A 10976-nucleotide genomic window follows, 5' to 3' on the forward strand; every position below is an offset into this window, starting at 1 on the left:
CACCAACAGCACGCCCTCTGTGCGCTCACGGCCCAGCTGGGCGCTCCCCCAACTGAGGGCACAGAGCCAAGCCGCGGGCACGCGGGACGGTCAGAGCGAAGCAATGGGGGCATCGCGGACCGCAACACGGACGTGGCCGAGGCCGCAGCCCGAGGCCGCGGCACGGCCAGGGCGCGTCTTCCACAACACGCTGCTCTTCTACTGGAGGAGGCGGGAGCGCAGCCACGGACGACGCAGGTCGGGCACGGGCCGTGGAACGAGGCCCAGGGGCGCGGCCAGGGCTCGGGCCTCCGGTTCCGCGCGCACCCCGGCCCGGGCCTCCGGCGCGTCCTTAGCCCGGGCCCCTGTCTCTGGCTCTGCCGCTTGCCGGGCGCGGACCAAGGCCCCCAGCCCCGCCTCCAGGCCGGACACCGCCCCGGGCCCCACCCCCGGCCCCACCCCCGGCCCCAGCTCAGGCCCAGCGCCCGCGCCCGCGGCGCGCGCGCCCGGCTCCTGTGGCCGCGCCCTGGCGGCGGCGCGCGCGCTGGCCTGGAGGCCGACTTGGAAGCCCATCTGGAGGCCGACCTGGCCCGGCAGGCATTGCGCGGGCAACATGGCGGCGCCCGGGGAGCGGGGCAGCTTCGGCGGTGGGAGCCTCTTCTCCTTTCTGCCCGGCGGCGCGCGCTCCGAGGTGATGGACGACCTGGTGACGGACGCGCGCGGCCGGGGCGCGGGGCGGAGAGATTCCGCCGCTTCGGCGCGGACGCCATCCCAGGCGCCGGCCTCCGATTCTCAGGTCGCCGAGGACGCCTCCCGGAGGCGGCCCTGCCGGGCCTGCGTGGACTTCAAGTCGTGGATGCGGACACAGCAGAAGGTGCAGATGCAGGGGGGCGCCACCTCCCCTCAGAGACCCGCGAGCCCTGCTGACTCCTAGCCCCGGCCCCCACACCTTGTTTTCAAGCACCCCGGGCAGACTTCCCAAGACCCAGGCCGAGCGTTCCCACAGGCCCTAAGCCTGAGAAACTTTGCCCCCCGGGTTTGGCTGTTCCTAAACCTTGCCCCCAAGGTAACCCTGGCCTTTCGGCTCTTAGCCACATGTGGGCTGGATCGGCCTCAGGACTTCTGTCTCCAGTCAGCGGGCCTCCGGCTGGTGGGGAAAAAAGGGCAGCTTTGTAGGTTTCTGGTTGGGGAAAACCGAACTGACCCTTGGTCGGCCTTCTTCCGCAGCGGGACAGCAAGTTTAGGGAAGATTGTCCTCCGGATCGCGAGGAACTGGGCCGCCACAGCTGGGCCGTCCTCCACACCCTGGCGGCCTACTATCCCGACCTGCCCACCCCAGAACAGCAGCAAGATATGGCTCAGTTCATACATTTATTTTCCAAGTTTTACCCGTGTGAGGAGTGTGCTGAAGACATAAAGAAAAGGTAAGTTGTGTCTGCACAGTCTGCAGGCAGCAGAGCATCCCACCTGGAGCCTGGGCCTGGGGCCCCTGGCTGATGTCATAAAGGGGAGCCTAGAGAAATAAGATGCAGAGGTGGCAGAGGGTTGCTGAGAGCAGGGACCACCGACAGAGAAGGGATTGGATCATCTGAGCCATCTTCTTTCTCCTCAAAGGCCAAGCTGTCTGGGGCTGCTGCTGGGTACTGCTTCTTTCTGCAGCCACAAGGCTTCCGGGGAGGGCTTCCCTCATGAGATCCCTTGCTTAGCACTGATGGAGGCTCTGGCAGGTTTCGGAGGACTCCACTTTGCCTAACTTCTGGAGCAGGACTGCCAATTTCAAGACCTTGGGAACTCACTGCTGTTGCTTCCAGGAGCCACCTTTTCTTCATTGGGGAGCCCAAGAACTGTTCTTTGGCACCCATGGCGTTTCTGGGCAGGATGTGGGGGGCAGGGCAGCCCTTGCTGTTTGAAGCCTGGGCATTTAGAACAAAGTCTCTTGCTGAGCTGATGCAGCAGGGCCACAGGTGCTAAGAAACAGATCTGGTTTTCAGTTTTGCCTTTATGCCAGCCCCACCCTTTCCACACACTGCCTGGGGCCAGGGACGCTGGGGTGAGGATTCCTGATTGTTACCAGGTTGTAAAGTTGAGGCCTCTGCCTCAATGTCTTGCCCAGGGCTCTTGACAGGGTTTGCAAAGCTCCCGAGGTGAGGGTTTGAGCGGGCCTAGGAGTCCACCAGGCCTTGCTGCTGCAGGGTCTGCCCCCTTCTGGGAATTCAGAGCATGAGGGCACTTCTGGGTGTAGCTCACAGCAGTGCCCCAGCTCTCCTCCCTGAATTGAGCAGGCAAGGAGCTGGTGGGGCGGGGACAGTGGGAGCACTGCCTGCCCTCCTCCGTGTGCTCCCCCCCACGCAGGATATGCAGGAACCAGCCAGACACTCGCACTCGGGCCTGCTTCACCCAGTGGCTATGCCGCCTGCACAACGAGGTGAACCGCAAGCTAGGCAAGCCGGACTTCAACTGCTCGCTGGTGGACGAGCGCTGGCGCGACGGCTGGAAGGACGGCTCCTGTGACTAGAGGGCAGCCAGAGCCTGTGGGCGGCCTGGCCAGAGAGGGTGGGGCTCATTAAAGTGCGCGTCAGAGCCAGGGCCTGCCTTGTCTCAGTTGGGTGGTCCCCAGACGCTACCCGTGGAGCCCTTTCCCTCTCAGGTTCGGAGTGTAAGTGGAGGTACCCGTTGCAGGCACCCCGATGGCCTCCTCCTCAGCCCGCGCCCCGTGGGGCTGCAGGTGAAGGAGGCAGGAGCAGCCTAGGCTGTCCCTTCCTCTCAGGATTCGGCCTTCCACCCACTCGACACCCTGCTGCCTACTTCCCCGCACAGGAAGGTGGCAGGCCTGTCTGGGCTCCCCTGTGTCGCCCTTCCGGGCCAGGCCACTGTCTCCCCACGTTGTAGCTAGGGAAAGCTAGGGGTCAACAGGGACGGTAGCCCCAGAGGCTGTGTGCCATTTGCACTTCAGGAAAGAGGCCTGGGGGCTGAGCTCTGCTGTGCACCTTCCATCTGGCACATGGCCTCGCAGAGCCGTCCCAGGCCTGTCAGAGGAGGCTCCGTGGAGCTTGAGACCAAAAATAAAATGCTGGAGAAGTGACTGAAGACCTGGCCTCAGTGTGTTTTGTGCTGGGATTTGCAACGATGGACAGGGCCTGCCCTCGTCCCTCTGTGGTCTCCTGCTTCCTCCTATCTGGGTTCTGGCTCCTTAGGAAGAGGGAGCAGTTCCAAGACAAGGGTGGGCCAGGATGTTCCAGGAACACCAAGGAGGCTGAGTTGCTGGAGCCAAGGGAGGATCAGAGAGGTGAGGGGAGGTCACATGGCAGGAGGTCCTCAAGGCCCCAGCAACGATATGGTTTTAACACCCAGCTCCCATGGAACATAGTGGAGGGTTTGGAGCAGAGGAATGGCAGAATGTGACTTTTGAAAGGTCCCTCTGGCTGTTGAGATGGAATGAGGCAGGCGTGGGCAAGAGGAGGCCGGGCAGGCACCCCTGTGGCAGCTGAGAGGGAAGCTCGCCCCAGGGTGAGTGGGAGGCCTCACCGGATACACTCTGAAGGTGGAGCCCAAGGTGGCTGTGGGGTTCTGGCCACTGGAAGGAGGGAGTTGCCCAGTGTATCAGTGAGATTCCGAAGGCTGTGAGTGGAGCAGGTCTGGGGGTGACCTGGACCCAGCTTTTGGGCCTTCACATATCCTCTCAGCCACACCTGCTCCCAGGCATTGGCTCCCAGCTGGAATGGCCCAGCAACAGTGCGCCGTACCCCTGTGGTCGTACAGCTCTCACCTCTCCCCATGGTGTCTCGGCTCCTCCCTGGGCAAGGGCCAACCTTTGGCACAGCCTCCTCTGCATTTTTACCCCACTGGCCCCAGCTTTTGGGCCTTCACATATCCTCTCAGCCACACCTGCTCCCAGGCATTGGCTCCCAGCTGGAATGGCCCAGCAACAGTGCGCCGTACCCCTGTGGTCGTACAGCTCTCACCTCTCCCCATGGTGTCTCGGCTCCTCCCTGGGCAAGGGCCAACCTTTGGCACAGCCTCCTCTGCATCTTTACCCCACTGGCCCCACGGGGGTGCTGGCTTCCTCAGGGCTGCCCAAGGGGCCAGGTGACATAAAGAAATAGGAGGCAGGGAGCAACCAGCAGAGAAGTCACTGTTCTTTCCTCCTACAGATGGACATCCCCAGCACAGGACTTGTCTCTGGCCTTTCCCGAGTCACCTGTGCGCTGGGAGCCAGCAAAGCTGTGGTCAGCTCAGGAGCACGCCGTCCATGTTTGCTCTCCCTCCTTCCCTGCCTCACTTTCCTTTTTCCCTAACTCTGGCTTCCCCAAAGTTTCACCTCCCAATAAAACTCTTTAACTTTGCCACAGATTCTGTTTTCCAGGGTATCCAGGCTAAGATGAGTGGGACTCTAGTTCAAGGGAAAATTCTGGCTCAAGCTGTTAGCATGGAGACCAAGGCAGTGAGCATAGAGCAGGGAGAAGAGCCCCAGGACCATGCCCTGGGACCCCTAAGGCTCAAAGGTCACAGATGGAACAAGAGGAGGGAACCAGAAAGAGATAACAAGAAAGGGCCCATGAAGTAGGAGGAACACGAGGAGAGGGTGACATCAGAAGTGTTCCTAGGAGGATGGGGACAGCATGGCAGTGCCTGCATTGCCCCTGGGACTAAAGGGAGCAGTGACAGCTGGAGGGGAAGTGGGCTCAGGAATGGAGCAGGTTTAGGCACTGATGTAAATGATCAAGTAAAAGGGGGAAATGAATGATGCATGAGACAAGAGAGGAAACTGTCACTGACAGGGGAGAGGTGATAGGATTGGATGCACAGTGTCATGGAGTCAACTAGTGGGTGGCACTTCTGGCCACACCTGCCCTGGCACAGTAGGGACCTGGATTTGAATCCCAGCTCTTCACTTTCTAAGTGTGATGAAGGAACTCAACCAGTCTGCCTTTTGTTTGTTTGTTTAAATTTATTTATTTATTTATTTATATTTGGCCACGTTGGGTCCTCGTTGCTGCGCGCCGGCTTTCTTTTAGTTGTGGTGAGCGGGGGCTATTCTTCATTGCAATGCGTGGGCTTCTCATTGCAGTGGCTTCTCTTGTTGCGGAGCACGGGCTCTAGGCGCGCAGGCTTCAGTAGTTGTGGCTCACGGGCTCTAGAGTGCAGGCTCAGTAATTGTGGCACACGGGCTTAGTTGCTCTGCGGCATGTGGGATCTTCCCAGACCAGGGCTCGAACCCGTGTCCCCTGCATTGGCAGGTGGATTCTTAACCATTGCGCCACCAGAGAAGCCCTGTTTTTTTTTTTGTTTTTTTTAAAATTTGGCTAACAGTGCAGCTTGCAGGATCCTAGTTACCCGACCACGGATCAAACCCGGGCCCTCTGCAGCGAAAGCGTGAGTCGTAACCACTGGACCACCAGGGAATTCCCACCTGCCTATTTACCATCTGAAGAATGGCAGTAAAACAGTTCCTGCCTCCACAGGTCGTGGTGAAACACCTGGCACTGTAAATGCTCAACAAATGCAGACTTTCCTCAATGTCCTAGACAGAAACAGGAGTCATCTGGGTCCCTGCCAGGTTGGCCTGGAAGGAACATGCAGGAAGGGACCTTGTCTAACCTGGGGCTGGGCCATCTGTGGAACAGACCCAGCGGGGGTGCTGGGAAGCTAGGTACCCGCTCTTCCAAACTCCCCATCTCTGATGCTTCTCCCCACTCCTCGGCCCAAAACTAAATATGTCAGCTGAAAGTCAGTTGGGGAGACCCAGGAGTGTGCAGGGCTCAGTGAGCACCCTCGGAATGACAACATCCAGCCACAGGAAAAGAGCAGAGATGCCCCAACTCCCACCCATGTGGGCCTCTGGGCTCTGCCTGCCTGGACAAGTGTCCCTGAGGGCAGAGGCCATTCTCCCTCCCTGTTAGGGAGGATAGAATCTGAAGGAGAAGCTAGGGTGCAGTGGGAAGTCATGGGAAAGGCCCCAGTAACCTCCCTCTGGTCTATGGGGACCAGAGGCAGGAAGCTGGGTTCCCTTTCCCTGAGGGCTGGGGGAGACGCTGGAGCCCTTGGACCTGTTACCTCCTTAGGCACTCAGGAAAGGGCCCTGTACAGAGGAGTGGGGTCATGTCGGTCTGTCCACCCACGTGGCTACGGCAAAGGCTGAGCCCAGTGTCCACCTGCCCTGCTGACTCCTGACTACTTGTGAGTGGACGTGGGGGACTCAGTCCCTTGACCCCGCCTCCTGATGGGGACCTGGTGGATGGTCTCCGTCTCGGACCCTGGTCCTGCGGTGAGAGTGGGTGGGGTGGGGTGGAAGGTGGGCAAGGTGGAGGGAGGTGAGGGCTCCAGCCCTGCGCGCGTGGACCAGAGGGAGGGGTGTAGGCTCGGTCCCGCCCCGCGCGCCCCCGCCGCGGCCGGCGCGCACTCCTGGAAGGCGGCAGCGGCAGCGGCAGCATCGGCAGCATCGGCAGCAGCCCCGGGCGGCCTCGGGCGGGGTCGGCCTGACGGACAGAAGGACAGAGGGCGCCGGGGGCGCGCGGCCCACCCGGGCTGGCCATGGAGGGAGCCTCGTTCGGCGCGGGACGCGCAGGGGCCGCCCTGGACCCTGTGAGCTTCGCGCGGCGGCCCCAGACCCTGCTGCGGATCGCGTCCTGGGTGAGTGGCCCCGGCCCAAGCCCCGCCCCGATACCCCGTCCCACTTCGCCTCGCCTCCCTCATCCCTATCACCTGCCCCTCGCCCCCATCCTCATCCTTGCCGGCCCCTCCCCCGCCGGCCTCAGGTTGGGGTGACGTCACCGGCAGGGCGCGCCCACCTGCGGGCGGGGGAGGGGCCGGCGGCGACAGCCGGGTACCTTGAGAGGTCACCGCCCGCCGCACCCACCTCCCAATTCTTCCTTAGGTCTAACTCAATCCCCTTCCTCAGCCCTCGCTCGGTTTTTCCTGTGCTTACACCCTGGAAGCGGGCACAGGGGTGGGGGCAGGATTCGCGGAGGGGCTTGAGCGCTCAGCCTCAGCACGAGTAAGGGCTATCGGAGCCAAGAGAATCAGGCAGAGCCTCCCCCCTACTTCTGCACGCACATCCTCCCGGCTCCTTCGAAGGGAGCTGGCCATTCCCAGGCCCCCCAGTTGCAACTGTGAGTTGGGGGGTGTGCTCTGGGATTCCTCTGACTGGGGCAGCTGGAAGGGGCTCTACACTGGGAAGGCTTCCTGGGAGGTGGTGTGGGAGGGGCAGATTTAGAGGCAGCCTAGCCTACTGGAGCAACCTTAGGCCCAGTGGCCTGCTCCTCCTTCCCATCCCTCCAGGCAGGAGAGATGGAAGGTGGAATGCTGAGTTCTGGGTTTTGTCCACCTGGTGGTGGCTGGTGGTGGCACGTACTCACCTGTGTTCCAGGAGGGCGGTGCCCAGGGTGGGGCAGGGGCCCTTGGGTGGTGTGACTCTGGCCAGACCAGGAAGTAGGGACCCTACGTTCTGGTCCCAGCTCTGACCTGACTTGTGCACCAATCTGTGGGTACGTGTCCGTATCTTGCACCTTGGTTTCACTCTTGACTAAGTCTCTAGGAGCTGGGGCTGGAAAAGAGAGAAATGAAGCTGAAATCTGAGGTCTTTTTTTTAGAAATATAGGGCTGCCCAGAGCTCAAAGAGCAGCTTCTGGTTTAAAAGGACTGTGGTCCACTCCTTTGCCTTCCAGCCCTCGTGGGCACAGGGCACTGAGGTTTGACTGAACCCCAGAGGTCAGCGGTGTCGCCTTTTAAGCCCAAGCACGTATGGATGGTGTTAATTAGCCACAGTCATGTGGGGCCATCATCCCTGGAGTGCCCACAAAGTGCAGGACGCTGGGTGGGCATTATTCCTGTTCCCAGCACCCCATGAGTTGTGCCTGCTACATTTGGCATGCTAGGAAACGAGCCCGCACAGCTCCCAAATGCTAAGGGTGGGTTCCACTCAGGTCCTGGCTGACAGCTCTGTGCAGCTGTCCTTCTGCTGCCCGCCCCCCCCCCCCCATGCTCCCGCCCTTCTCGCCTGACTCCACATCTACTTCACCTAGCCCTGCTGACTCAAGCCTGGGGATCGCTGGTCCAGGTGAAAGCTCCTGTTCCCACACTCTGGAGTGGGCCATGGGGGACACTACGGGCTCCACAAGGTACAGAGGACCCAGCTTGAATGTCAGCCCTGGCTCTTATCAACCATGCAGCCCTCCACAAGGCACTTCACTTGTTGGAGCCCCGATTTCCCCATCTACAAAGAGGATAAGAACAGTGGCACTCTTGTGGTTGTTTGGGAGGATTCCATGAGCAAACACGTGTAGCCATTTTAAGCACAGTGCCTGGGCACAGCTGATGCTCACTAAATGGTATGTTTTGTCCATACTTACTAAACTTGAGGTAGATATTAAGGGAGGGGGTCCCCGAAGACCCCCACCCGAGATAGATCCTGTGCTGCAGGGGAACGCAGGGACACTCCCGAGGGCATGGGCACTCACGGTGGGCTAGGAGACCTCGGGCCTCGACCAGGAAGGGGCCACCGTAGGGCCCTGAGCGCTCCCGCCGCCCACAGGTGTTCTCCATCGCCGTCTTCGGGCCCATAGTCAACGAGGGCTACGTGAACGCCGACAGCGACCCGAAGCTGCGCTGCGTCTTCAACGGCAACGCGGGTGCCTGCCGCTTCGGCGTCGCGCTCGGCCTTGGGGCCTTCCTCGCCTGCGCCGCGTTCCTGCTGCTCGACGTGCACTTCCAGCAGATCAGCAGCGTCCGCGACCGTCGCCGTGCGGTGCTGCTCGACCTGGTCTTCTCAGGTGGGCGGGGCCGTGAGGGGCGGGACCTGGGGGAGCGCGCGGGGCTTCTCGGGTGGGCGGAGTCTGGAGGGCGGGCTTCGGGGCGGGGCCAGAGGGAGCGCGTAGATTCTCAGCCGATTGGGGCGGGGACAGGTCCGGGCGGGGCGGGACTGGGCGGGACGGGTCGGGTCCTCGGTGTGCAGAATCTCCTTGCCGGCAGGGTTGGGCCGGGCGCCTTGGTGCAGCATCCCTTGACCCGCCCGCCCACCCACCTGCCCGCAGGGCTCTGGTCCTTCCTGTGGTTCGTGGGCTTTTGTTTCCTCACCAACCAGTGGCAGCGCACGGCGCCCGGGCCGGGCACGACGCAGGCGGGAGACGCGGCGCGGGCCGCCATCGCCTTCAGCTTCTTCTCCATCCTCAGCTGGGTGAGTGCGGCCGGCGGCCTGCGGCCGGCAGGGACTGGGGCCAGGTAAGGGTCGGGGCAGGGTCGGCCCTGGCTGACCCCGGACTCCCCCTCAGGCGGCGCTTACCGTGAAGGCCCTGCAGCGGTTCCGTCTGGGCACCGACATGTCGCTCTTTGCCACCGAACAGCTGGGTGCTGGGGCGGGCCAGACCTACCCAGGCTACCCAGTGGGCAGTGGTGTGGAGGGCACCGAGACCTACCAGAGCCCGCCCTTCACCGAGACTCTGGACACCAGCCCCAAAGGGTACCAAGTTCCTGCCTACTAGTGGCCAGAAGGCCCAGACCGAGGCACAAAGGCTGCCCCACCAATGCAGGATCCAAGGCTTCCTGGGACCTCCCTCAGGTCCTCCTGGCCCAACAGCAACGTGTGGATGCTGTGGGCCATCTGGGGCCAAGAGAGGGTAGCCTCCAGGGTGACTGGGCTGTGCCCCCCAAGTTCCTCCGCTCCCTTTAGTCCCCAGCCCAGGGCCAGAGGTCCTGAGGAGAGAACAGCACAGCCCTGGGCACGTGTCCTTCAGCCTCCCGTGGACCAGCCTAGGCAGCGGGCCATTCCCCTCATGAGCCAGCCAGGCAGGGCTCACCTGTACACTCTGGGGTCAGGTGTCCAGCTGCCCTCAATAGCCAGGTGCAGGGGCTGCCCTGGACTGGGGGTGACTGGGGGAAGGGACACCACCCTCACCCCGTGGCCACTGTTCCCCATCCCCTGTCCCTGTGGGTAGTGGTGGTCCTTGCTCTGTCCCGGTGGTTCACCCTGTAGGGCCACGTGCTCTGTCTGGAGCCTCCCTCCATTTCCTCTCACAGGCTCACTAGAGTAGCCCAGCCCTGTCGATGTTGTGATTGTGGTCAAGTCTTCAGGTTTCACCTCGTAGTTCCCCACAAGCAGCCCCTATTTTCTGTGGCCCCAGCTCCAGCCCTTACCTGCCTTGGCCCAGGCCCTTGCTGGGGTGCGGGCAGCTCTGGCCAGGAAAGCACAACATGGCTGTAGACCTGGGCATCAGCCCTCTCCCAGCCCTTCAGTGAGACCTTGCCCAAGGGAGGCTCCAGACACCTGGGTGCCCAGCAGGACACGCCCCTCACGAGGAGAGAGGCCTAGAGGCTTCACCTTCCCACCGTGCCCTGGAGATAGCCATTCCCCGCAAACCCCTTTACCTCGGCTCCCTGGACGGACTAGTCCCTCCGCTCCCCATGCTGCACCCCATTTTAAGGCCCAGCCCAAGGTTGGGGGTCCCTTTGCATAGCTGAGTACTCATGCATTGCTCAAAGCTGGCTTTTCACATTAAGTCAATACCAAATGCGGTTGCCACATTACATTTTTACAGACAGACGCCTCCCTCTGGAGTTGCAGTTGAGTGACAACCCTGTACGTTGTAGCATAGACCAACTATTTGTGGATATTTAAGTGAACATGTTTACAATTTTTGTATATATGGGTCTCTCCGTCCCTCTTCTGAAAGAACAATCCGTGATTGTGTATTTTCAGTGTCCCATGTTCCAGCTGCAACTTCTTTACAATAAAGACTGTAAATGAGTTTACTGTGGCCCAGACACTCTTGGAATCCTTTCTACTCCTGCCCCTCCAGTGCCAGAGGTTGGGACCTGAGGGGCACCAGGGCCAAGAATCCAGAAAGGGGCAGGGAGGTGGAGACCAGGCTGATGCCCATGTTCTGGAGAATGCTGGGGAAAGCAGTCGTGATTTCTCCAAATGTCCGCTTCTTACCGCCTTCTGCTCCTGGGACCCCACCATGTGTACCATGCAGCATCCAGAGCCACATTGCCTGGCCAACTCC

General features: G+C 61.4%; 2 protein-coding genes and 1 long non-coding RNA gene across 8 annotated transcripts; 2 read left to right on the plus strand and 1 right to left on the minus strand.

The window, feature by feature from the left end:
• Positions 1-7: 7 nt before the first annotated feature.
• Positions 8-4322, plus strand: GFER (growth factor, augmenter of liver regeneration). 4 transcript variants are annotated; one of them, XM_082432019.1, is made up of 3 exons: positions 8-853; positions 1207-1403; positions 4131-4322. In XM_082432019.1, the coding sequence occupies exons 1-3, from the start codon at positions 104-106 to the stop codon at positions 4315-4317; spliced, it is 1134 nt and encodes a 377-aa protein (XP_082288145.1). In that variant the 5' UTR covers positions 8-103; the 3' UTR covers positions 4318-4322. The 4 variants fall into 4 exon arrangements, with proteins under 4 accessions (XP_082288145.1, XP_082288147.1, XP_082288148.1 ...); XM_082432021.1 differs by lacking the exon at positions 4131-4322 and adding an exon at positions 1594-2325 and having other exon boundaries at positions 12-853; XM_082432022.1 differs by lacking the exon at positions 4131-4322 and adding an exon at positions 2337-3066 and having other exon boundaries at positions 60-853.
• A 16-nt stretch (positions 4323-4338) lies between these two features.
• LOC309646065 lies at positions 4339-8542 on the minus strand. Its single transcript, XR_014255179.1, has 3 exons — positions 8436-8542; positions 7335-7522; positions 4339-5204 (listed from the first exon to the last, which is right to left on the minus strand). It is a non-coding gene; the product is annotated as an uncharacterized lncRNA (long non-coding RNA).
• On the plus strand, positions 6387-10727 carry SYNGR3 (synaptogyrin 3). 3 transcript variants are annotated; one of them, XM_082432032.1, is made up of 6 exons: positions 6387-6609; positions 6878-7088; positions 8001-8035; positions 8510-8747; positions 9009-9151; positions 9246-10727. In XM_082432032.1, exons 1-6 carry the CDS (start codon positions 6511-6513, stop codon positions 9453-9455), a joined length of 936 nt encoding a protein of 311 aa, XP_082288158.1. In that variant the 5' UTR covers positions 6387-6510; the 3' UTR covers positions 9456-10727. The 3 variants fall into 3 exon arrangements, with proteins under 3 accessions (XP_082288158.1, XP_082288159.1, XP_082288160.1); XM_082432033.1 differs by lacking the exons at positions 6878-7088; positions 8001-8035; XM_082432034.1 differs by lacking the exons at positions 6387-6609; positions 6878-7088; positions 8001-8035 and adding an exon at positions 8107-8306.
• The last annotated feature ends 249 nt before the right edge of the window (positions 10728-10976 follow it).

The sequence above is a fragment of the Balaenoptera physalus genome, assembly GCF_965194825.1.
Source record: "Balaenoptera physalus genome assembly, chromosome: 16".
NCBI lineage: Eukaryota > Metazoa > Chordata > Mammalia > Artiodactyla > Balaenopteridae > Balaenoptera > Balaenoptera physalus.